We start from the raw sequence: 27,960 nt of genomic DNA, 5'->3' as shown, positions 1-27,960 counted from the left end.
CCGTTTGCCAGTAACTCGACTCCACTCCGACACGACACTGCTGTGTGTATCTCGCGAGCCAGATACGCACGGGATTTTTATATAATATTTTAATTGTGCTGGCAAAAGAAAATTGTTTCTCCAAAATACTGGTGAAAATAGTTTCCGAGCTCGGTAGTATTCGTTAGTAGATGAGATATATGAGATAAGATTCGATCGTTTTGAGTGCCATTTGCAGAGTGACGAAAACAGAGAGAAAATAGAACACTGATTCTGACGAAAGCGTTACAAAGGTAAAGTGTGCTCGAGAAAATTTGCCCGCAAAATGATTGCTAATTTATGTAATATTGAGAGAAAATATGACCAAAGTGAATGGAAGAAAGTCAAATCGTTGCTAGCACTGGAAGTGAGCAGGTGGTGAGAAAATAAAAACGATTCACCACCCGCCTCCATCCGCCGTTGCTTTGGTTCGTGATTCGCTAGGGTGGTGGGCGGAAGCTGTGCGAATTGTCGTCCGTAAATTAGCGATTGTTTAAGTGTCGCGGAGCGAAATTGCAAACAGAGAGCACACGAAGCTCAGTGACATGTTGATTTATCTCAATTACACCAAGTTCACTACCACTACTACCACCATCGCTTACGAAAACGGAAACATACTAAAAGCCGGGTGTGGTGAGAAAAAAGTGATGTTTTCGAAATGTCATTTTCGAGAAAATCAATTACCAAAAAAATGTGACTGTTTTCAGCTGTTGGGTGCAAAATGCGAAGAGCTTAGTTTCTTCTGGTGTGCGTCTACCAGTCTAATAATAAAAGTCTATTTACGCTTGGTTCTCAGGCAGCAGTGGAAGAAATTCGACGGTATTTTTAAATCAAACATCTGTGCAACGTGAGGTGAATTTATATTGTTGTGATTACTTGTTCGATCGGGAGAGCGAGAGAAATAGTGAAAATGGCATGCATGTGGTACCCTCGGTATGCGTGAGTTATGAAAAATGAGAAATTTCACAAAATTCTCACCGACAGTTTTTTGAAATCGAAAATTCTTATGACTCATCTTGTGAGTCAACTAAGCGGAAGTCAAAATTTTAGCGCTGCGCACCAGTGAACTCCGTAAAACCGCAGGCAATGTTGTGTATGTGTGTGTGTTTCCGACCGCCGCCTCCTCGAAAGATCAACATGTAAGATGAGATCGAACAACAAAACGTAATTTACGCGAATCGAAGGCAAGCTGGCATGACACGAAAACTGAATCTGCGGTGTAGAACTAGGTGAAAAGTAACTGGTGCACGGTTTCAGTGACGAAATGTGGAACTTTTTGACGATGAGAAAATAATAAAACTGTTAAAAAAGATGATCTACGCGATGTAATAAATGCTGGAATTAACTAACAGACGAGAAACTAGTATTCTGAAAACTGTCGTCAATTTATCATAATCACTTATATTAAATCGATATCACCAATAAATTTAACAGGCAATTATCAAACATTAGAAACACCACCATCAAAGTCATCGTTCTGTATAGTCAACTGGCTCCTGCCATTTCGTAAAATGGACTAAGTTAAAGCTATAATTTATATTAGCTGCCAAACTAAGTGATCACACACTTTTACATCACTCCTGACCGGGTTCGTGACTATGAAATCAACGACACCCATTGTCGTTCTGTTTTTACCGTAATGGAGAGCGTGACCTCAATTGTATTGAGTGACTTCAATCTAGCTTAAGCTTTGCCAATAAACGAAGATATAGCTAATATGCCACCCATGTCAAGTTTCGGAAAACACCATCATGGTGTAAACAAGTATGATCTCTATCTGTGGTCCTGTGGTATGAATTAGATTTTTGAAAAGCTGCGTTCTCCGATACACGGACATAGTGAGGGGGTGACAAAAACAGTATTCTTAAGAACTTCCGTTGAGAATTAGTGATTTCGAGTTTCCCAGGCTACATTGGTTAGATCCACTCTTGAGCCAAAACCCATTATGTGACATATAAACCAACATTAGAACTATAAAACAAGCTAATTACTTGTCATATTAAGAAACCAAGAACATATTGGCCACCACCTGTTGCTCGAACTATGTTTAAGTGAGAAGGGTTAGATATCACCAGATCTAGAGCCCTATGAGAGAGAATCGCGAAGACAAAAAAAAAACTGATAACATGATGATATTTTCTCAAACGCACTAGCACCCCTAAACGTTGTTCACAGCATGCCACTGTGGGGCGACTCCATACAAAACCCGGACAAAATTCCGAAATTATCACATATACCTATATAGTTTCTTTTGATCAGTATGGAGGCCAAAAACCATTTTCAACCTTTTTGGGCCACCGGGCATGGCTCCGAAACGGATAAAGGTTGACTAAAAGTAAATTGGTACGCCCCTCGCACACCACTAGCACGCTTCTAGTGTTGGGAATCGAAAATCTTTGACAGTGGTTTGTTTGCATTTCTATAAAGAACAACTGGTGCAAGTTTGATCAAAGCAGTCGATAGCGTTCAGAAATAACGTCAAATGGAATCCGAAAGAAGAAAAAATATTGTGCACAAACACCTGGAAAATCCGGAGTGGTTCGGTTCCAAGCTGGCTAAAGTGCTGAAGATGCCAAAATCAACAGTTTGTCGAGTGCTCAAAACCTACAAGGAAACCCTGAGTGTGGAAAGGAATCAGCGGACCTACGAAAAAACTGGAACCAGGTATCGTCAGCTGCGCAGCAAGGTGTTGAGGTGCGTTAAAGCCAACCCCGTTCTTTTGTACGACCGTGTTTTGACGAAACACAAGGGCTGCACTTTGATCGATGACGAAACATACGTCAAACTCGATTTTAAGCAGCTTCCCGGTCAAAAATTTTACATCGCGACTGGACGTGGGGATGGGCCGGGAAGAATCAAGTTCGTGTTTGCTGACAAGTTCACGAAGCAGGCCATGATTTGGCAAGCGATTTGTAGTTGTGGCCTGAAAACGAAAACATTCGTCACATCCTCGACGATAACATCCCAAGTTTACATCGAAGAATGCCTGAAAAAGCGTGTATTGCCGTTCATCCGCGAGCATAGAAGCAAAGTCATCTTTTGGCCCGATTTGGCCAGCTGCCACTACTCCGAATTGCCCGGAATTTAAACCAATCAAAAAATACGCGGCAATTTCAAAGCGGCGGCTTCGACGAAGCGATGGGGAAGTCAAGGACATCAAGCAAATGCGGGAAAAATGGAAGAAATGCGCTGATTCCGTGTCCGTTTCCACTATGCAGACGCTGATGGGCTCCAACGAGAGGAGGGTTCGAGATTTCGTTCGAACTGGAAAAATGTAACCATCTAATGCTGTAACTTTGAAGTTTTAATGAAAGTATTGTAAAGCAACCATAAATGGACTTTTTAAACGCATTGAATCACGAATTACAGGTGTTTTTATGCGCACCAATTCACTCAGCCTTAATTCCCAACGATATGACCACAATGTGATTGACAAATAAATCAGAATGTGGTATTTTCAATGTAATTATTTTTATTAAATACTGGATTACAGATTATCACTAAAGAAATATACTGTCATATTTTTTTTTAATCTAGTTCGTTTATTCTCACTCAATCACGTTAGATTTACGGTGCCGATAATTAATTGTTCATTGTTTGTAACAAAATTCACTTCATTCTATGTCCAGGAGTTGGGCCGAATACTTGCGGCTTACCCGAGGTTAAAAGGGTACATAGTTATAGGATATGATCAGGGGAGGAGCTTGGGGGTGGGGTTTCATTTTCTCATCAGAGCGTTGTCACCAGTATTTATTTATTTATATATTTATTATTCTCTTCATCTGACTTTTGTTGTCTAAATGAAGATTGATGGGGAAAAGCCTATTTTACAAATATTTGCGCAAATAGGCGTAAAAACCCCATATATTTTCGACATACAAGGAACAATATAAAAAGGACGCAAAAACAGAACAAATATAAAAATAAACACCAAATAATAATGATAATATAATCTTCAGCATAAAAATTTATCTCGTCCTATGGCATGGAGTTGTCCTTGGATCAGCCAAGTCGAGAGCGTCATCGCAGAGATGATTGGGAACAAAAAAAGAAACAGGAAGCAAAAATGAGCAGATGTACATTAAATGGACAGCTACTCACCGTCTTGCAACAATTTGCTGATTGAAAGCAGTTGCATGTGTCGAACCGTATCGTCATCTATCCAACAGACTACGCTGAATCCGGTCACGAAAGGTTTCCGGTGTGCAGTTGAAACTCCCCGATCGTATAGCTCGTTCAGGTACATAGATTTTGAATTTAGTCAAAATCCTGGGATAGTCGATTCAGTTTATCAGCATTTTTGCTGCAAAATATGCATGGTTAATCTTCCGCCTACGTTCAAGAGTTTCAATACCCAGGAGTTGACAACGATCTTCGTAGGGTGGAAGGTTCGTTGAATCATTCCAAGGAAGGTGGCAAAGAGCGTAACGAACGAATTTCCTCTGAACAGACTCGATTCTCGCTATCCAAACTATTTTATACGGACATCATACTACTACCTAATTCCAAGATCGATCGTAGCTTAAATGTCGAAGCACAATCAAGTGTAATTCCTAGATCACAAACGTTGTCCACACGCTGCAAACGTTGGCTATCGATCATATAATTGAATGCAATAGGTTTTAGAAAGTGATGATATTGCATTTTTGAACACTCAAGGAAAGAAAATTCTTAAAGCAGCACTCTTCAAAACTATCGATCAGGTGGAGCAACCGCAAGCAATCTGTGAAGCATTACACTACTACGTACATCTTGCTGTACATTTGTTTTTCAGAAATATGATGTTGCGGTTTTGTTTTCATGGCCTTAGCATAACTTCAAATTGAATACTTGTTTTGTTATCAACAGGAAAAATGGATATCAAATTCAGTTTTCAGTTTGCTCTCACTGATAGCAGAAATAGTTTTCAATGTGATGTCACAGGAAAAATTTTTGCTCTCAATTTTGATATTTTAACCGACAGCAACCTGAGCAATCATTATCAGCGAAATCACAACATCAAATTTAGATTTCAATATGATCTCAGACTTTGGTCGGGTAGAAACACCGTATGACGCGTGCTCAATACGTACAGGGAAACCTTGACGACAAATCGGAACCCTCAAAGTAAACGCCGAAGTGGAACTGCCAACCGTCAGCTCCATGGAAAGGTCGCAAGGTCCATCAGAAGCAACCCAGGTATGTCCGATCGCGATTTGAGTAAAATGCATGATGCCGCCTGTAGTACAGTGCAGCGAATTCGCTACCGCAAAGATTTACAGGCATACCGCGCCAGTAGGCAACCAAACAGGCAGAATACCGTAAGTATAACCCGTGTTCTAAAGCTGTATGACAACCTGCTGACCAAGTCGGGTGGGTGCATACTTATGGATGATGAAACCTATGTAAAGGCTGACTTCGGACAGTTTTCAGGACCAACATTTTACAAGGTGATTGCTTGAGGACGTGTCCCTGGGAGATTCAAATTTGTTTTTGTGGATAAATTCGCACGCAAACCTATAATCTGGCAAGGAATTTGCAGCTGCGTCACTGAGAAAATGATGAACTCGGAGGTTTACAAAACCAAATGTCTCCAGAAGCAAATTCTGCCCTTCATCCAGATGGCCAGATCTTGCGATTTGTCACTACAGCTGGAAAATACAACAATGGTACAATTACAACGGAGTCCAGTTTGTTCCGAAAACCCTCAATCCGCCCAATTGTCCCCAGTTCATGCCTATTGAAAACTACTGGGTAATTATGAAGAGGAAACTGAAGGTAAAAGGTACACTCATCAAAATGGCAGCTCAGATGAAAAATTGGTCGGATAAAATCGCCAAAACAGTGGACGAGACCGTTGTGCGTCGCATGATTAAACACTCACGCACGTGAACGTCGGTTGTCATTGTCTCCGTTGTCACAAACGGTTTGGAAAGCATACCACACTCACCATAGCCTTATAGCCTTAGCCATAATTTTTCGGTAAAAATCGACTTGTCTGAGTCGTCAACACTGCGGCCACCACGAACGGTATAGTACTGATCACCCGAAAGAGTTTTGTAATCAAATTTAACGTAGGGGAATTTACGTATTCTCGTCAATCTAAGCTGCGTCTGCACTTCTACTAGCATTTTCAAAGCGTCACACACATATATGATGTGTCTGTTTGTTTACATTCATCTGCTGCTTGCTTCTCTATCCATTCCAATCGACAGAATTTTTCAAAACGTTTTGAAAGCGTTTTTACAACGCTCCAAACTTCTCAGGTGAGTGTGACTATTGTCGGCAGCCTCTTTTTCTTCGGCAACCTTCCCATTAGAACTGCGTGTTAACCAGCTGTTCTATTATTGGCAACTCGAAATCAACCCCATTTTGTAGTGCGTATGCTTTATTTGAAGAAAAATGTAGCATTACTGGATTGTGCTCGATCGTTCAAATATAATCAGATTAAAGCTGAAAGGCTAAACAATCGTTTGGACACATTCAGGGAAGTGCGTTGATGGGAAAACATAGTGAAATTAACGTTTAAATTTTGGTTGCCGAAAACAGTCAATGGGTGCCGAAGCCAACATTTACCCTATGATTCATCGTCCATAATCACACACACCGATTTTCCGCACAGAAATTGGTCGCATAACTTCCGAACCCTCGGTTTGACAGATACGGCTTGTTTTTCACGTTCTTATACGTCTTTAGACCCATTCTTGCCTTTGCCTGCTGGACGTTACTCTTCGAGGATCCCTCTTTTTTAGCCACGTCTCGAACCGAAGCACTTTTCTCGCGAGTGAAAGCATGCACGATTTTCCAGTCCGGATTTCGGTTAACAGGGTTCGGTTTACGTCCAGATTTTTGCTTGTGCTGGAAAGTTGCTTCATCACCGTTCTTCCGCATCGCGTTTCGAACGGCTCCGATGCTTACACCTTACAATTTCGCTAATTGACTCAGAGAAATGTTCGGGATAGTGCACCATTACATTATCACGGAAATGTAAAGAACCGACACTTGCGATACACGAAACTGTGGGCCGAAATGTAAACAATGATTCAGCGTGATAATCAGCTGCTTAAACGTCATCTGAAACAAGCAGGGGTGTTCCAAAGTCGTGCTTAGACATTCTGGGACACCCTATAGTATGTACTTGAGTGAAAACCGTTTTCAAATCCGTTAATTCAAATACAAAATAGACCCAAATGATGTTGTTCTGCTATTTATCAATTTTATGTAGTTGGGACGGTACTAATGGATATATTTGGTCTCAATTGAAAATTTAGTCGATTGCTGAATTTATTTATGGGCCCAAATTAAGGGCTTTTAGGATGACATTACATCCATTTCCCCTATATTAGTTTTAATGACGAATGGTGTTAGAAAAAGATGCATTCGCACGCTCTGAAACAACAAAAATATTGCTCTTCAAGAAAATTAATGAGATATAACAGTGATCAAATACAATTCGCTGATCAATTTGACCTCGTTTTACGGTACCATAAGTGGGGGTGACAATGGGCCCTAACTTACAACCTTTACATTTTAGTGTATAAAACAATTTTAAGCATGGGAATTTATTCATCAATGATATAGTTACGACTGTCATGTAAATGGTTGATTGAAATTGTTATCTCATTTTACTAAAATTAAATAAAAAATAGACCAATGTAAAACCTTATGGAGGGTGACATAAATTTTATTAAAATATGCAAATGTAACATATCTATTAGAAGTACACTTGGTTTTGATCACAATTTACTTCGTATGTATGGTTGAAGATCGCGTATAACCCTCGTCTATCCGTATAAAAGCGTGTTCAAACTTTTGTTTGCCTATGGAAACTTTTTAAAACGTGTTTTTGCTGCTATTTATGACACTGAACTTTACAGCACAATTAAACTGATTAATGTTATCTACACTTTACTCCAGGAGCTCAAGAAACTAATTCTAGTCTAGGTCAAAAACATCCTGCCAAAATTTGAAGTTATTTGATTTACGGGAACCCCTCGCTCAAAGGGCTTGAAGTTTGTATTGGGAACGTCGACAAAATGTATGTGGGGAACAAGCCACTTTCACATTCGTGACTCTAGGTGGCGCTGTAGTTGGTCGATTTTCTTCGTGTAGAAAATGTAGAATCTTTGAAGTATTGGGAACATCTTGGCTCAAAATCCGAGTTAATCCCGAAAAGTTATTAGCGTTTCAAATGAACACCACCTGCTTTACTTTTGGGGAGGGCCATGGTTGATATCATGTAATATAGGCTGTCTTGCAATGAGCACTCATACAAAGGATTTCCAGTGGAAACTAGATGTATGAGTACTCATTGCAAGACACCGTATATCACGTGATATACGCTGTAATATGAACGAGGTATAATAGTACGTTCAGACAATGGCTGATATCATGTAATATAGGCTGTCTTGCAATGAGCACTCAAACGTCAAATTTTCACTGGAAATCATTTGTATGAGTTTCGATATCAAGATAGCCTATATTACATGATATCAGCTATAGTATGATAGTCTGAACGTACCATAATGCATTTTGTGCGGTTTTTAGTTTTACGAACAGGCATTTGAATAACAATGTTTGCATGGGTATAACTTTTTTGTTTCATAATTAAATTGACTGAAATTTTCACAGTAAGTAGAAAGATGTTCGAAATTATGGTCTACTGAAAATCGAAACAGATTGGCCAAGTGGTTCAGGTTTTATTCCGGGTTTCCGAGAGGCCATCGGGGGGAGAAAAGGTACCAGTCGTCTAGAGCAAGGTGATGCTGGAAATGCACAGCAACAGGCATCTATGGGTAGTGCTGATTAATATTTTAACAAAACAACCTGGTACAGGTGTGGAAACTACCTCCCTGGCGCCTGTAGCATTGGAAAACAAGATCGACGGAAAACAAATCAACGAAAAAAAAAACTTGTTCTAAATACTGAGTGCCCACTGGAAGGCCATTTGGTGACCCGGATCAACCTTAATATTTATTTGTATTAAGGTGTATTTTTGATCAACGATGATTATTCTTCTGCAGCTATATGAAATTAAGTAAAATGGTGATTTTTTATATATCAGCTTGTCATTGGCTCTGAGTGGTCATCCCGACCCGCTGAAAGATTCGGAACATCCGTAAAATTGATTGTTGCGCAAATTTGATCAAAGTAGACCTTGCTTTTTTGCCACTATATGGAATGAAGTAAAATGGTGATTTTTGAGTTTTAAGCTGGTCATTGGCTTCTAGTGGTCATCAAATGGTTCACCAGAAGATTCGTAAAATCTGTCAAATTGATTGCTGTGTTAATTTGATCAAAGTATGCCTTTATTTGTGTCTGCAACTACATATATGAAATGCAGTTAAAATGTGATTTATTATATATTATATATTAGGTCATTGGATCTAAGTGATCAACAGATAGACCGCCGGAAGATCCGAAACATCCGTAAAATTGATTGCTACGTAAATTTGATCACACAGCAAAAAAATAATTTTGATATCACATCAAAGTGGATGCACTACAATCATGTCGAAAATTTCATGTAATTTTTATGACCACATAAATAAACAAATGCAGTAAAAGCAGCTTAATGTCAGTTCATGCATTGAATTGATATCAAAATTATTTTTTTGCTGTGCACAGTATGCTTAGATTTGTTCTGATACTATATGGAATGTAGTAAATTTGCGATTTTTGATATATTAGCTGGTCATTAGCGCCGGGTGGTCACCAGATGGCCCACCGGAAGCTCCCGAACATAAGTAAAATTAATTGCTACGTAAATTTCATCCAAGTAGGCCATGACTTTTCTATGCAACTATATGGAATGTAGTAAATTGTGATTTTTGTTACATAAATGTTTGTAATTGGTTCTGAGTGGTCATCAAATGACCCACCGGAAGACCCGTAAGATCCATAAAATTGATTGCTGTGTAAATTTGATCAATGTATGCATTGCTATATTTACAGGGGCCTGCCTAGTCAGTAAAGGCACGGTACGACCAAGCTGGAGGCAGGTTGTTCAATTCCCAGTCTGGTCGAGGAAATATTTCGGGTTGGAAATTTTCAGACTTCCCTGGGTTAAATAGTATCATTGTGCGTGCCACACAAAATACAATGTTAAGCATTGGTTGGCTTAGTCACCTCTCAATTAATAACTTTGGAAGTGCGAGATGGAAAATGACAGGTGGGCAGGAACTCACGGTCTCCCAGTGCTGGTGAGTTCTTTGCCGTTAATGTTCACGGAAAGTTCACTATTTTGCCATACAGAAAATCAAAACAGAAAATTTTATGGACGAATTAGAACAGTTTTTTACCTGTTTCATATGACCGGAAGGTGTATGCTGGTCACAAATGCCGTGCCAAACTGATTTCCTACGCAATTAATCAACCTTTGATGTGAATTTCGCTAATAAACACGAGGAGCATTTCTTAAAGCAAAACTTGCCGTAACAAAATGGGCATAGTTCATTTTAGTAAACAAACTAACACTTCTTCCTACTGTGTCACCTTTCTATTTCCCGCTTAGGTGGAAGTGCATCTATAACAATCAGTTGAGAGCCGTTGCGAGGTCACTTCTATTCACAATAAGCCTCACATGTATGCATCACCATTATCAAATGGATATTGGTATTAAAGACACACTTCCAGGTTCGAACATATTCTTTTCAAACCTGGCACTGATGTGTTCCACGACATTTCAACGTAAGTCCATTAACTTTGAATGATGATCTTGAGTTCCTAGTCGCGTAGCCTAGTTACACCAGCGCGGAAAATAGACAGTGTCCATCTCCGGGTATTTTCTTACCGATCATCATTCCATTGTCATATCGCATGTGCTCTATTTTGCTGATCTCCATTAACTTTTACTTTGTTGACTCCATGGTATCGGAAAAGATATAAATATATATATATTATTAGCAAGGCTGTGATATAACCACAACAATATGGCACGATTTAAAACATTTCAATGCAACATTAAATTTTTTAGCTGATAATTATTTCACTCCATCAGAAATATAGCAAAATTGTTCTTTGTGATATAAATGCATATCATAAACTCTAGGTTTTCACCTAATAGTCTTCCACAAAATTGTGAACAGCAATAACATTAATTGCTTTGTATGTTTGGTTGAAGAATGGAGTGATTTTACTCTGCAACAATATTGAAGGTATCAAAACGGTGCTTTTGAGAAATTAGATGGCCATAGACTCTGAGGGTGCGTCCGGTAGACCTTAAACGTCCGTTAGATGAATTGCATCAAATGTGTGTTTGAGGGAATCTATGGAATTTTCTCTAGAACTATATCAAGTACAACAAAGGGTGATGATAGACTCTGAGTGATAACTGCGTGAACCACTGGAGGACATGGAACATCTGTAAAATTGATAATATCGTATATTTGGTCTTAAAATACTAGGCATTTCTCACTAGAATATTACCAAAAAAAACAACATATATTACACATTATAGGATGCACCAAATGGAAATTTTACTTAAATCTACCTTTCCTTTATTTAACGTCGGTCTCTGTTCGGCAATCTAGTGCCAATCACCGACGGACATCGATTGCCATCCATTGACGGCAATCGAATGTGCAGGAAGGCAGCTTCCACACCTGCGTAGGATATCGCACCCATTCAAACACACATGGGTCGGGACCAACGGCTTTACTTCCTTTCCGAAGGAAGACCAGAGATTTTTATGCCTCAGAAAAATCCCACCGACCTCGGCTGGGATTGAACTCAAACCCATTGGGGTGAGAAAGCAGTCACGCTTACTTATTTTACTTAAATCAAATCATAACTTACAAACGGTTTTCCATATGAAGCTGAAACACTCTAGTATGCCTAACGTATTTATGCCTAATGGGGTACACTCGAATAATGTGCTTATTCCAACCCCTTTCGTGGTGACTAGCTCACTAGCAACCGCAAAACACATGCCTCTACATATGTTCACAATTGAATCAGTGAGTACCACGGCTTCAGCCTCCCCGAGACCCTTTTTTAAGCACGGAGTTTTTCCAAAGAAAGTTAATCGGAAATGAAAGATGCTCTATGAAAAGTGAAGTATCAGAAAATGAGAATTGAAAGTAATTCATTATCCCATGCTTGTAATAGTTAGGGTCTCGGGGGGCAGAAGCTGTTCTTCTCCCTATTTGAGTGCATTCTTCGCTGATCATCAAGACACGCACTTGAAACAGATAAGTCAAAGCATTGCGGGTGAGCTGGACAACAACCGACATCGGTTTCAACAGTAACTGTAACACAGTGCTCCCCACAACAATATCTTTATCTGTAAATAGCAATTAATTAGCTTTTCATCGCATCGCCAAAAGCCCGTTTGCTTAGAGAAGTTCATGAACCAGCGAAGACATGATGTAATTCCTCGAAAGATAGAGCTGTTATTGAAAAATACCCGATTCCACAGCTGTTTGACTCAGATCAAGTGTGTGTAAACAGAATCTATCTTCTGCCATGACATGGTGGTCGAAGCAATTTCGAAACACACCAATCGGACGGACGTAAGCACTTTCAAGGTTGACTTGACACATATGATAATGGGCCAGTCCGCCCATGCATTGATAAATGCACTACAAATGAGTGGCGAAGGCGGTGGCGGCGGCGGAGGTTTCCGACAAGCGTGCTCTCCGTTTTGTGCATTGATGAGCCCACGCGTTCAATCGTATACATATTTAGATTTTGCGATGATTGATCTGTGCTATGGAGCTTGGCAAACCGTAAGCAAACACTGTATAAGGGATGTTACTGTATGAATGAAACAATTGATTTATTAATTTGCTTTCTTTTATTTAGATTCTACTTGAGTCAGTGGAATTACTAAACAACAGCACGTTATCTAAATATGTGTAAATGAATTTCTGTCTGTCTGCCTGACCCTTATAGACTCGGAAACTACTGAACCGATCGGCGTGAAATTTTGTATGCAGGGGTTTTTGGGGCCGGGAAAGGTTCTTATGATGGTTCGAGACCCCTCCCTTCTCTGTAAGGGGGGACTCCCATACAAATGAAACTGAAAAATATAGCATGCTTTTTTGGAATCGGCGTATAAACTCAAGCTAATATTGAATCCCGAGCAAGGCCGGGCACACTCAGCTAGAAATATACAAAATGATACAAATACATAATTTATTGACTGAAATTCATAAAAGAAAAAGATAATTAAATTTCACATTAAATTTGTTTAAGCCTCCCCTAACGGTGTATGCAATTTTATTATTTTTTCCAGATTTGAGACTCAGTATAGACATCAATCCACATGTACTGGACTAATGCGAATCTAGACAATACGTGTGATTGAAGGAAACTAAAAAAAAATCCAAAGATGGCTGACCACGACCAAAAACATACATACATTTCTCCGGGAATCTCCAGGGAACGAAGCTTTATCCGAACTTCAAACCAGCAGGTAATGGACATGGTAATAATCCTTTCTGTCCTATCAAGATGCATCTATATTTACTAATTCATCGTCTTTTCTTCTAAAACGTAATCTTCAAAAGCAATTGGTGGAGGTATTTTTGTTTTAAAATTCTTATTCCTGCATGTAGTCACAAAGTTTTAAACAACAAACTACTAGTTGTAAATCTTTGCTTATTTTTAACAGAACGCCAACAAGAGACGCAGCCTGGCCTTCACCCAGAGCCAGGCGATGCAACATGCCCAACAACAACAGTTGCGTGGTAAGCCACCGATGGAAATCTATCGTCCACCAAGTAACACTTGCTACTAACCGTAACCTTTTCATGAAAAATCTGTAACTTCTACCGCCCGTAGATGTTCGCATGGATGGACTTCAGAACAAGCTCAACGTGCATGCGCAGGAGTTTCAGATGAACAACCTACCCGACGGTCGCATACCGTTGCACAATTCCAGGTTTGTCCGTTTGATCTGCACCACTTCCGCGAATGAGTGTTTTCATCTACTTGAATCCATTCCAGATCTCTCAACATTTACAGCAGCTCCTTGCAGCACTCGAAATCGAACGCCAGCATGCCGCTGAACATGCATCCTCGAGCACATCAAATGCAACTGGGCAACATCGGCAGTCCTCAACGGGGACCGATCATGATGTCTACCCATCCGATGCAGCACGCCGGAGTACAGCTGCAGTCCTCCCATATGCCATTGGTTAACTCGCCGTCCAGCGGAAACATTCTGCACGTGAGTTAATCGATTCAAACCCAAATCAGCTTATTCAAGCATTCATCAACCAATAGAGTAAAACGTTGTTGCTTATCTTTCGCTTTTGTGTCGTTCGCAGTCTGGACCACGAGTTAAATTCGCTCCGGAGCCTATGGTACACGCAAACAACAGCTTCCAAGCACAAAACAACAGCAACACATCCACCAACCAACAACTATCACCATCCGCCATGTATCAACAACAGAGCAACAACAACAACAACAATCCCATGAACCTTGCACCTTTACAGCGTTCCAAGTCACTCTCGTCCGCGGACACGTTGACGCGTGGATTGGCTGGGTTGGGACTTGCCGTGGGACCGGAAGCCAACGACATTGGTCAGTTTTCGCCGGAGATACAGCTAATCCTTGCCAAAGCGGTCGAAGATCCGAACCAGTTGAACGCTCGCTGCCTGATGGAGCTGGCCATGCAGCTGATGCATCGTGCGGTGGATGGGCGAAGGTAAGATTACTAGATTTGATTAATTTATAGATTTTGCTAATTTAAATTATGGCAAACTCTTTAAAATGAGATTATTTCCTGCTGAATCTTTTTGGATATACCGATTTCAACAATTTCGTGTATATCAAATTTTAATTAACATATTAAGGAGTCTGTTTTCCCTCAAATGTTGGATTTGATGTAAATTACAATGGAAAAATTAAAAAAAAACTCTTTCTTCGTTGATTGTATTGCTAATTCTAGACTATTATATTTTCATCTAACTTGTGCTTTTGATCACTTTACGAATTACCTATGTACCTTCAGCATCATAATCATAACTGCACAACATTTCTCAAACTGCCTAAACTGGGGACATTTGGGTTGGGTGAGGTTTTTTAGAAAAATTTGAATTTCTTTGACCTCATGAAATTTTAGCATATTCTACTGTAACAGCAGGTCGCAACTTATTATCAAAAGGAACCTCGCGGAATCGAATGGATTACAGTAATTCAAGACCAACAATTGAAATGGCCTTAACTCCATTTTGTAAACAAACCTTGTAAGGCCATTTTCTCGCGAACCGAAGTCCGCAAAGGTAAACCAACATAATGAACAGGTAGGGGAAATTCTCTTCTACCCGTTTGTGGTTTAGGTTTGCAAACAAGGTTTGTTTACAAAATAAAGTTAAGGTAATTTCAATTGTTGGCCTTGAATTACTGTAATCCATTCGATTCCGCGAGGTTCCTTTTGATAACAAGTTGTGACCTTCTGTTACAGTAGAATATGCTAAAATTTCATGAGGTCAAAGAAATTCAAATTGTTCTAAAAAACCTGTAATGCAGAATTAGATGCCGTCACGATTGAACGCGCATGTTTAAAAAACGTTGATCCATGTACCTATCGTATAAATTTGCATATCATCTAGTTATGGTTATTGTCAATAATACTTACATTTCGATAAAGATGATGCTACCTATTTTACCTTATATGTGATACTTATAATCACAGAATCCCACTGACAGACCATGTCCATCAACAATATTCTCGTTCCGAGAAGGGGGTCATGGTACCACTCACCCTGTATAGTCATCTTCTTCTTCTTCAGGTTCGCTCACCACTCGGAATGAACATTGAGTGTGGTTAGTAATATCAAATAGTGTTATATGCAAACGAAAAAGAGGTACAGGAAGGATTAGTTTTTTAAAGTAATAGTTTCATCTAAATACCCAACCAACCATATCTCAGTGACATTGTCTCACTCTGAACCTACATTTAAAGTTTTTTTGTGATTATATGGTTACTTTGTTACTCACATGAAATGTTGTGCAAGTACCATAAGTTCAACAACGCCAAACTATGGACAGCTCAATGTAAATACCATTTACTCTTTGAATCAGCGTACACCAACATGATAATCTACTGAGAAACACCTAAGAATGTATAGAGATAAAGCCCAAAATTACAATTTTAACTGATGGTACTTTATAAACATTAAACTGTCCAATATTGGACCCTGCCAACACATGACGCCTGCACGGTAATGTGGGCCGTCAGAATGGTTCATCGGTTGCCAAGTGAAGTGCTCAAACTGAAGCGATACATTTCTAATGTTTTTCCCATATGCCCGTCCACGCCCGAAACCCATCCACCACACAAAATCAAATAAAAATGTTTCTGTATGGCAAACACGTCCAGAAATAAACGAAAATATGGGTGTATATCTTCACTATAACAACTACTGGTAATCATCGAAAATACTTGCATTTTACTCAGGCACTGCAAACTGCAATACTCTCATACTCGAAATGTGCCACGACCAAATTTATCATTTTGTCAAGCTTCTGCATTTATGTTCCAGCTGTTGTTTGCTGTGACATCTATCGGAAACTAGCCACAATCTATTTTCCTATAATTGTTCACAGAGGACACTGCAGTACAAAACATGTCTGGTGCCTCTATATATGCATTTAGATTATTATTCGAAGTCCCTCCTTTTTTACACATTCTGCACACAAATTAGCTCACCTCTCACAGAATTTCTCGCCGAATTTTATGTATGGGGCGGGGCACAAAGTATCTTTTGCGCAAAATATGTAAAAAAGGAGGGACTTCAAATGTTAAAGCAAATGCATATATAGAGGTACCAGACATGTTGTGTAGTGTCAGGTACTCTATTTTGTAATCTGTGAAAGGGAAATCACAAATAGAGTGTCAACAAAATACATGGCATGTTGAGAAATTGAGGCCGTGAGAGAGAATTTCTCTCTCAAATTTGAATTTTTTTTGGCTCTCTGGGGACTGGTAGTAAAGCAGGTAAAATTGTATGGGGAAAAATCATTTTTATTTAATTGTAGCTCGTTTAACAATAATTTCCGGGAAAAAAAACTGAACGACAAAGTCCCTGCTTCATTTATTTAGGTTGTCGTTCACTTTTTTTGACCTGAATATGCACCGAAAGCGAATTATTCCCACTTCTCTCAATTTTTATATGGGGATTTTTATCACTTCCTACCAGCGGAACAGCGCCATCTCTGTGGAAAATGGTTGTACAAAATGATTAATTGGCACAACGACGCCCTATACGCTCTCTGACCAAAGCGCAGCTAATCCATGACAGATACGTATTTCGACTATAATGTGCAGTCAGTGTCATTCCCACTAAAGACCTAACCCCCTTAATTACTCATCCCCTAGGTAAAAATGTCAAGATCACAGGTATAAACATGAAACTACAACGTGTAGAATCGGAACCTACCAAACTAATAATAACCCAAGATTTAAGAAAAGAAGAAACATCCAATCAAATCTCTAATAAATAATGTTAACTGCAGCAGGAGCTTGTGTTTTATATAGGAATAGGAATTTGAGCGGCGTTCTCTCACTGACAAACCGACATGAATGACCGTTGGGTTTTCCCGAATCCGTGGCGTCGCTTCCGATGGGCAGATTGCTCGCCATGTGGTTCTTTGCCGGTGTGTACGGGCGGTCCACTTCGCCGAGCAGACGGTTGTGCGAGTCCTGACCGGCGGCGGCACGGCGTGGTGTTTCCGATACATTTCCGGCCTTCTCGCGGTCAAAGCATACTTCGATTCATCTACCATGACATTTCTGATCAATGCACAAAACTGACATCTGCCGCCGTGTTCAAGAAAAATGTGTATCCTAGCCACGAGCACGCGTACAAAATGTATGAGTTTGTTCGTGTCTAATCTATCGCGGACAATTTATTTTTATCTAGATAAAATAATTCTATGGTTTTGACAGATAGAATCGCTGCATATTTGAATCGGCCGTTATGGATTCTCGATCAAGAGTTAAGTTTAAGTTTCATGTCGGTTTGTCGGTGGTTCTCTCTGTTTATACTCTTTAGTAAGACATAGATGGCCCACAACGACTCACGAAGAGCTACTGATTCCGATCAACAGCGGTGTGGCTTCTTCCTCCTTGTATGGATTCTCATGTGGGCTGCAGCTCGCTGCTTGCAGGCAGCCTTTTGTTGTGTACTGGAGAACACCACTACTCACCACGCGGTGATTGAATAAACACCGTTTGGTGAGACCGGTTGGAATTTAAATTTGAAATCTGAGTTAGAGAAATCGCTTTTCGCAGGCAATCGGTGATAATTTTTACTATCATAACAACAGTTACACATTCGTGCAATTTTGCAGTAGTGTCATTTTGAAAGCCTTAAATTTAACAGATGCGATAAACCCTTAAATTTAACAGATGCGTAGAAATATTTCTGATCGATTGGTGATAAAATTATTTAAATTGGTCCAGGGGCAGCTGAGTTATTAACGTCAAAAATCTTTCATAATTTTGTTACATGTTCCATTTTCGGCTTTCACAAAGTATACCCCCATATAGAAATCACAGACGTAGTCATACGTCAAAAAAATCTACTCTTAACATGTAGACGTCAAAACTTTCCGAATCCGTCCACTAGGAGCGCTGTAATAACCGACAATAGCCTAGTTAGTAAAGGCACGGTATTATTAAGCTGGAGGCGACGAGTTCTATTCCCCGTCCGGTCGAGGGAATCTTGCGGGTTGGAAATTTTCTCGACTTCCCTGGGCATAGAGTATCATTGTGCTTGCCACACAATATACAAATTGGCATCGAAATTTCTTAATTAATAACTGTGGAAGTGCATTTAGAACACCAAGTTGAGAGCATGCAATAAGCTTTAAATGCAAATAAGAAGAAGGTTGTTCCATTTCTAAATGCTTCAAGATTTACGATTTAGTTGATAAAACATGACATCCGATTGATTGTCAATTCTGGACCACGTGACACTTAAGTAAAATACCTAATAAAAAAAGCCGGCGCCGGTGATGTAGTGGTAAGCGTGACTGCTTTCTCATCCCAATGGGTCTGGGTTCAATCCCAGTCGAGGTCGGTGGGATTTTTCTGAGGCATAAAAATCTCTGGTCACGTCTTCCTTCGAAAGGGAAGTAAAGTCGTTGGTCCCGGCCCATGTGTGTTTGAATGGGTGCGATATCCTAGGCAGATGTGGAAGCTACCTTCCAGCACATTCGGTTGCCGTCAATGGATGGTAGTCGATGTCCGTCGGTGATTGGCACTAGATTGCGGAACAGAGAGAGACGTTAAATAAAGGAATGAAGACCTAATAAAAAAATGGTGACACATGCAACTAAATCATCCAATAGTTCTTGTTCATCTGAGTATCTTGACTAAAGACTATAACCATGCATTTCATCGGGATCTCAATATAAAGTACAATACAAGAAATTAAATAGAAGGCTAGTGCCAGCTTTTTTTTTTTTTAATTAATTTAGTAGGGGGCGACCCCGGCGTAGTGGTTAACATCCATACCTCTCCCGCCAAAGTCACGAGTTCAAATCTCACCCCCGGACAAGTCACGAATGACCCAAGAGTGTTAAAGTGACTATAACAAAAAAAAATTAACTTAGAATTAAACTTTTCACCATTCAATAGGCACCTGGAGACATCTTTGTTGGAAACTACAACCAACCGGTGAACACTCGTGTTTATTTCAGTTACCGTGGGGACGTAATTTGTGATTAGCCCCGGTCCCTTTCAAATTGTATCATTATTTATGTACGGTCCTTATATTTGAAATGACGTTTCACATTCATCTACACTGAAACAAAGATAATAGTTAGGAATACTATTTTGCAGAAAACACTTATTTTCAGAATAACTACGTTTAAAACCGTTAAATCTACCATGATTTCAGTATAGTTGACTATAAATATAATCAAATTTACTACCATTCTGTCAAAACTACTATGCTTACTCAAACGGCATAGTAGTTTTGATAGAAAAAATAGTAAAATTAAATGAATTTCGTTTCTGCAAAAATCCATTGGTGGGAGTATTTAATTTAAACCATCAATATAGTATTTTTGCCAATGGATTTTGTTTCTGTGTAGTCATGGCCGATTTTCATTCGAATAATTGATAAATCGATTAACGAACCGAAAAGTAAAATATTTGTAATCGGTTATATCATGCCGATATAAGCATTACGGTTTCAAGATGATCATCACCGATCGTTTCAAACATGTGCTGCACTCTCATTGGTGGAAAAATGGCAGCTCAGCGAACAAAAAATAATCTATTAGTTGTTAATCGAGTAATTAAAAAATGGGACATCTCTGATTTTGGTGTGTTTGTTTTGATAAAAATGAGCGCAAAATTTCATCTCTACCGAGGGGGCAGCAAAACCACCAAATTACCTTGAATACGGGGGGTATTCATTGGATGAAAGGGACCGTGAAAGAGGACACTAAAATAGAAAGTTTTTCTTCCGACAGTTTCATCTTAGTATTCATCGTTGCTACAACCATCTATTTAGGCAGTGTATCAAATCATGTCAGTTAAAAAGTGTTCACACTCCCGCGATGTGACGTGAGAAATTTGAACTGAACTGTACCTGGATAGCGAAAAACTCCACTACTTGTAGTTCTATGGTGTACCTTTGAAATACTCTATAAGCAGTTGCTTTATGTGCAGTCTCAAAACTTTTTGAACTATTGGTGCTAGATTATTTAAAACACACATGCCCTAGTTACATCGCGACTGAACAACACGGATTTATGCCGAAGAGGTCGACCGCTACAAATCTCGTTCAATACACATCATCAATCATACGCGAGATTGAAGAGGTCATCAAGTGGATGCTATCTACACCGATCTTTCTGCTGCTTTTGATAAAATCAATCACGAGATTGCAGTGGCCAAACTAGAGCGACTTGGTTTTCACGGTTCCCTTCTTGATTGTCTTCGCTCATACCTCACCGGTCGACATATGTCAGTGAAGATTGGAGATCATTTTTCTCAACCGTTCGCTGTTTCTTCTGGTGTACCTCAAGGCAGTCATCTGCGATCGTTCATATTTGTATTGTATCTGAATGACGTTCACTTTTCGATCCGTTGCCTGACGCTGTCTTATGCTGACGATTTCAAACTATACTTTGTCATCAAATATCGAAAAGATGCATTGTTTCTTCAGCAGCAGCTGGACGATTTTACTGTTTGGTGTGACAATAACAGGATGGTATTAAATGCTTCTAAATGTTCCATTATAACGTTTTCCAGGAAAAAATCATCTATCTGTTATGCTTACAGCCTGCAGGAACAAATATTAAGCCGCGAATCTACCATTAAAGACTACTTGATTCACAACTCACCTTCAAGGATCATGTGGCTTATGTTTCCGCTAAGGCATCTTCTCAACTAGGTTTTATTTTTCGTTTCGCCAAAGACTTTAGGGACATTTTCTGTTTAAAAACACTCTATTGTTCGCTAGTCCGCTCCACATTAGAGTACTGTTCCGTAGTATTCGTATTGAGGCCATTCAGCGAAGATTTGTACGTTTCGCCCTTCGTTGGCTACCCTGGAGTGATCCTTTCAATCTCCCTAGTTGTAAAAAAAACTGTTATTAGATGTCCTTACTTAGTGTTCGCCGAGGCGTCTCTAAGGCTACCTTTATCGCTGATCTCCTGCGATCGGACATTAATTGCGGTTCACTTCTGCAGTAGTTCAATGTCAATATCAGACGCGTAAATTTACGTTCTTATTATTTTTTCTACATCCCGGCTTCTCGCATAAACTACGGCGCTAATGAGCCGTTAACTAGCATGAGCAAAATTTTCAGCAAATGTTATAACTGCTTTTATTTTAATATCTCCCGTGTTAGGCTCAAGAATCTGTTTTATAATGTACTTTTAACTTCCTGACGGTTTCTGTTTTCTGTATTTTAATTAAGTTATCATTAATATCTTTTTATATGTTTAGGACTTAGTTCAAGCAAATGAATCTGTAGGATTCCATGTTATCTGTTGGTACTGAAATGATTAGGTTTTGTGCCCACTAACGGGTGTTCAATAAAAAATGAGAATGATTTCAGTGCCGTCCAGCGCTCTTGTGAGAGCATCGCGACTAAGTTGCGTCGTACGGCCGACCAGGGCCCCTTCTCCAATATCCATTGACGTTTTTTGAAGAATAAACATTATTTTTTTTAATAAAAAATACTGAATTCGTTGAAAAAAATTTGTTTTTACTAGCTTTATGACTGAAAAAATTCTCATTTTTATTGAACACCCGTTAGTGTGGGCTTTTCCCTCCAAATAAATAAATAAATAGATTATATCCTAGGTACCTACATTAGCTCAGTTGGTAAATGCGCAGTTATAAAGCAAGACCATTCTGGAGGTAGCTTGTTTTCGGTTCCCAGTATGACCTAGAATTTTTTCGTTTGAAACAATTTCGCAACCTCCCTGGGCATAGAATATGATTGTACTTGCCACACAATTATACGAATGCAAAAATGGCACAGGCTTAGAAAGCACTCAATTAACAACTGTGGAGCCATATGGTCACCGTAGAACCAGTTCTATATATTCCGGATCATGGTTCTACATGGTAAAATTCGATAACTCTCATAACCATGCAGATCAAGCGATATATCAAATCACATCTACTCGACGAAATATGATAAATGGCATGCAAAACGTCATACATAGATATTACCATCGTAGAACCAGTTCCAGATGTTCTGGATTATGGTTCCACGTGGTCAAATTTGACATCTCTATTAACCATATCAAGCGGCATAGCCATATGATTCTCATTTATGATGGAGTTTGGAGTGCCATTGATCATATTTCAACGAATAGACGTGATTTGGTATGTCGCACGATATATTTATGATAGATAATAAATTTGATCATATGGAACCATATTCTGGATCATCCGGAATCGATTCTAAGGTAGTCATGGGTTCTTATGGTTGTTCTCTATTATTTCCAAGTAAAAAATCAATATGTTGTCGCAATGATAAGTAAAGATTGAAAAAAAACACCCCCGTGCTAACGCATTCATAAATATACAACAATGAGGGAGGGGCCTGAGGAGAAGTACCACACAACAGATGTGAGAACCACTTACCAAAATGATGTTTAAAAAATTTCAATTTAATCGGCCTTGGCATTTCTGAGATACACATTTTTGAAAATAAAAAGTTTGTCTCGGGCTTTTACGGGCTACAGCTGTATTACGATGCCACCATATTTATCAAAACATCCTGTAACATAATCACAAACACAAACTCATCAGTTTTGTAATTTTTATGCAAACTTATGTCCATTCTTTATAGATACGCACTTCCAATTTCTCGACTGTGCATTTCGATTATTGCTAAAGAACAAAAGGAAACACTTTTGGAAGCTTTGCTGAACACGTGCCGCCAGTGGTACCAAGAACGTGACAAGGTAACTGCAACAACAGACTGTAAACCGTTCCTCAATGTTTCAAGTACTTTGCTTGTAGGTCCTAGGCCCACCGATGAATCTTAAAAATCCATCTCGACCACGTTTCACGGCATTTATGGCCTTCCTGACGGAGATGTTCTGTCAGCTGAAGCGTCGTCAGCTGCAACTTCGTACGGAATGCGACGGTGTACCACCACCGATCGTGCTGCTGACCGTTCTAGGTAAATGCTGTGAGGATTGCGTCAAACCACCTGTTCGATCACTTTCGGAGGTATTGAAAATTACTTATTATGTCTTTAACAAATCTGACTTAAAAGTTGTTTCCGAAAATTTCAGATCGAATGCCTCTTCTTCGTGCTGACCTGCATTGGACGCGACCTGGAGACACATCTTCCACAGCAACTGGAAACCCTGCTGGCCGGAGTTCGCGACGCTTTCCTGAACTCATCCGCATCGGCTCCGGCCATCCGCCGTACGTTGTTGCAGCTGATCGAACTTCAAGCGTCCAGATGGCAACTGCCAGGCAACACCGTACTGTACTACTATCCATCATCAAAATAGATGGCACCTGCGCGTGTACACCGGATAACGAATGGATTGATGGACTGCCAGTCTGGTTGATTTTCGCACGCGAAGTTTCCTACCAAAATTCATTGAAATCTACTAACCATGGCATCGACGCAGGTGTTGGAGAATGGAGAAAACGTCGAACCAAACGAACAAAAAATATATCGAACAGTAGAAAAAGAGAACGAAACACACTGGAAGTGAAGCTACAAAACAAAAACGACACGATCAGACTACATTCCATCAAAACACTAACATTTTGAAGGCAAAGGAAAAGTTAGTAATTGTCATGTTAACCTTTTTGAACAGAATGCAACAATGGTCAACTTTTAGCTTTAAGGGACATTGATTTTTACGAACTCCTGAAACTGAAAATTATTTTCTTAAAAAAAAAACGAAATTAATCCTGTTGTGTTTAAACGAAACGATTTTAGAAATTTAGATACATTAACAAAAATGAAAATTACGGAACTAATCTCTGGAAAAAAATCTAAATGTAATGAACTAGTCATTTCTGTATTATATTGTTTAGAGTACCCAAATATTGAATCTGTTACATAAATTAGATAGAAAATAACGTTTAAAAATTCATGAAAAACAAACAATGACTGACTAACATCCTCGTGTTGCATCACTACTTGATAATTTCATTATGCATCAGAAAACGCACCGCGAAAGCTCTAGATATGTAGGTACCGTGTTGTGGTACCAGTGCACTTGTACAAGGCATGTCTATAATGTAATGTAACCCTTCGGCCCCTCGCCGGTGATGATAAGAAAGGCCCTCAGGGTAGTTAAATTATTTAACTTATTATTCAGATGCATGGTTTAGCAAATTAGATTGAAAATTGATGACAATGGAAAAGGTAGACAGCAGAAATACTAATTTCATAATTACGTGAGAAACTTGGTTGTACATGCTGTGAAAGGAAGGAAACTATGCACTGTCATTTAACGAAGAAAAAAATAAAAACAATTAGGAATGATGAATGGCACAGTAGGTATGTGCTTAATGGGCTCTGAACCAATCAGTGGATGTATTTTAAGTGCAGTTTGTGCATCTATGTGTCATAATGAGATTTTTTTCTAGGAAATAAATAGTTACGTGATCTATTAAGTAAAAACTGTATTTATTATTTGATGACCATCATGATTTTTTCCTGTGTTTGTCAGTCGGAAAATTTCATACTTAGCATCCTAAAGCTTTATTTTCTATACCAATATTATTATAATATTATACCAATCGACTCAGCTCTATGAGCTCGAAAAATGTCTGTGTAAAGGTATCTCTTAAAAAAAAACCCTTATTATAAAAAAAATAATAATTCACCATCGTTGAAAAAGCCACCTAACGGAAGCTTAAGCTCGCCTAGGCTAGTATCGAAATAGGATGCAACAAACATCAAATGAAAAGTTTCATGGTTTAATAAAATGTTTTTAAATATTTATAGAAGGCAAACATAGTTTTGCATATTAAAATCCTTTATTTAACCCTAAAATTATGAAAAATGATCCATAAAAAACATCCCAATGATCCACGATGCACAAATGGATATCCCTAAAAAAAGTGAATATAATCCATAAATAATATCAAAACCAGCCATACATCAGTCAAAAAATAGCAACAAAAAGATAAAAAAAAGAAACTTTTAATTGTTTAAAAAAGGTGCAATAATTATTATCGAATAATCCACAAATATTTGAAGAATGAGCCATAAAACGTTGAAAAATGAACGTTAAATAAACAAATTTTATCCACACAAAATAATTGTTGTTCTTTGATAAACCTAAGTTTGATTCACTTTTAAGGGGGTATTCCCAATCTTTTGCCTTTTTTCGGCCTGTTTTTCAATTATTTTTTTTTTCAAGGAAAATGAATAGTAATGCGCCTAACTCTTTGGGATTCTTGTTTATTTAACATTAAAGTTTACAAATAAATTTTTTTCGACATAAAAAAAGACATTATTGACGTCACAAAATGGCGGCAAACAGACCCCTGTTCGCCGCAAACGCCTGGACGGGCGAAGACTTTTCTCTGGAACGGCTTCATCTGAAACAGATTTCGTGATGAAATAATAATCTGCATAAGATTCTCTGGAGCTTCTCCCGTTGGCAGCAAAAAATCTAGCAAATTAACAAAATGGCAGCCATATGAAAAAACAGGCGATTTTTAGCCCGCTTTTTTGCAGCTTTAAGGTGCTTCAAACAATGTTAAATGTTAATATTTTTGGCTGAAAGTGGGAGAAGCTCCAAAGAATTTAATAAGGAACAAAATGCGCAAAGATTCAAGTCAATATCTCTTATAGTTTCTGAGAAAAATCTTCGCCCGATAAAAAAAATGTGGTTTCGAGAAAAACGCGTTTAAAGTTTTGACTTTAGTTAAAACCATTTGGGGGTTCTTACCATTAGTCAGCTATGCCTGGACACCGAATTCGCTGATCGGAAAACGGCTTGGGGGGATGAAAGTATATAGTCTAAAGTACAAAAAAACGTGAAAAAAAAAATTTGATTTTTTGAAAAAAAAAGATCGGGAATACCCCCTTAAGGCATGAATTTCCCACGATTTAATACACATGACCCGCAAATTTATTTATTTGTTATGACCCATATTATTGTTCAACATATTAGACGCATTTCGCGCCAAATCGAATGGAAGCTGGCAGCACCCTCTCAGATTTCAATAATATTTTCTGGATGTGTAGACTTTGACTAAATAAGCACTTTTGCATACTCAGTTTTTCCAAAATTTATCTAGACTAATATTTGAGAAGGGCCAAACTTTTTCTGCCGATTTTTTTCAAAAAAATGACAATTCCTACAAAAATATGTTGTATGGATGACTTTTAGGAAGTTGACCAAATTATCGAAAAAAAACACTGAAAAAAATTTCATGTGAGACCTACACTGAAAAAGTCGATTTTTTAAATTTAAAGTCGATTTAAAAAAATGGCCATGTTTGATTTGGATGAAACTTTGCCTCAAGATAGGTAATTATGTTTACTACCATCCGTCCATACATCGCGAGATGGGCGGCACTTTTAAGGAAAAGAAGTTTTTCTTACAAAAACATTTTCATGTTTGAACTGTTTTTTTTAACGTACCATTTTTACACAAAACTAAACCAGTGAAGCTCAAAATCATCTCAGAACCCAATGACAGGCTTGCAATAGCTCATTACAGCTAAAATGCTATTTTTCGTTATTATGAAACAATTGGATACTACATATAATGACAATTTTTATTTGTTAGATACAAGAAGAGGTGGTAAAGTTTGTATAAGACATATAAAATTTGTCAATTTTGCTTTCAGAAGGTCACATGGAAGGTCACAACGTGGCACTCTCAAGTGAATGGCAAAGAGAGCTAGTCTTGCTCGAGATTATGGAAACACCATAACAGCTCCACGAGAATTATATAACTGGGCAAACAGATAAAAATATCACAAAACTACGTTTCGAGTACATATCCACTGAACAGTACATCGAAATGTCAGAAGAACTCGAAGAACTATATAACAGCACAAAGACAATATCTGGCACACAGAAATTCCACAGTTTTGTGCCTATAACTGGTGACAAAGTAGCGGCAAAAAGGTATTCTAATTCAGAAGATGAACCAAACATATTTAACTTGATTGGAAAAAGTAAAAAAAAATAGCACGTATGAAAATAGGTTTAAAACATTGAAAATATATAAATAAATGATATATGAAAAATCTTGCCTTTTTTCTCTCACATATTATCAAATTTTGCATCAGCAGTAGACAACAGAATAAGGGAATGATATTTTTTGACAAGGTCTACATATCCAAATAGTTTTATTGAACTCTGAGAGGGTGCTGCCAATTCCAAATACGATTTGGCGAGAAATGCATCATGAGCCCTTTTCATATGAAATTCTCGATTAATCAAAGTGAACTTAAGTGCTGATTAGACAAAATTGAATCGCAAATTGAGCTTCATTGGATTCTGAGATGATTTTGAGCTTCACTGGTTTAGT

General features: G+C 38.6%; 1 protein-coding gene across 4 annotated transcripts; it reads left to right on the top strand.

The window, feature by feature from the left end:
* LOC135703874 (uncharacterized) lies at nucleotides 1–25,074 on the top strand. Of its 4 annotated transcripts, none has more exons than XM_065225229.1 (9): nucleotides 1–272; nucleotides 13,235–13,426; nucleotides 13,613–13,721; nucleotides 13,783–13,882; nucleotides 13,948–14,170; nucleotides 14,271–14,653; nucleotides 23,280–23,394; nucleotides 23,453–23,665; nucleotides 23,731–25,074. In XM_065225229.1, the coding sequence occupies exons 2-9, from the start codon at nucleotides 13,331–13,333 to the stop codon at nucleotides 23,953–23,955; spliced, it is 1,464 nt and encodes a 487-aa protein (XP_065081301.1). In that variant the 5' UTR covers nucleotides 1–272; nucleotides 13,235–13,330; the 3' UTR covers nucleotides 23,956–25,074. The 4 variants fall into 4 exon arrangements, with proteins under 4 accessions (XP_065081301.1, XP_065081305.1, XP_065081302.1 ...); XM_065225233.1 differs by having other exon boundaries at nucleotides 2–272; nucleotides 13,235–13,414; nucleotides 13,613–13,688; XM_065225230.1 differs by having other exon boundaries at nucleotides 2–272; nucleotides 13,235–13,414.
* Nucleotides 25,075–27,960: the final 2,886 nt, after the last annotated feature.

The sequence above is a fragment of the Ochlerotatus camptorhynchus genome, unplaced genomic scaffold (assembly GCF_037179485.1).
Source record: "Ochlerotatus camptorhynchus isolate MF236.1 unplaced genomic scaffold, CSIRO-AGI_Acam_v1.1 ptg000222l, whole genome shotgun sequence".
NCBI classification, from domain to species: domain Eukaryota; kingdom Metazoa; phylum Arthropoda; class Insecta; order Diptera; family Culicidae; genus Ochlerotatus; species Ochlerotatus camptorhynchus.
Note: the sequence above shows the minus strand (reverse complement) of the source record. Positions and strands in the feature narration are given on the sequence as shown.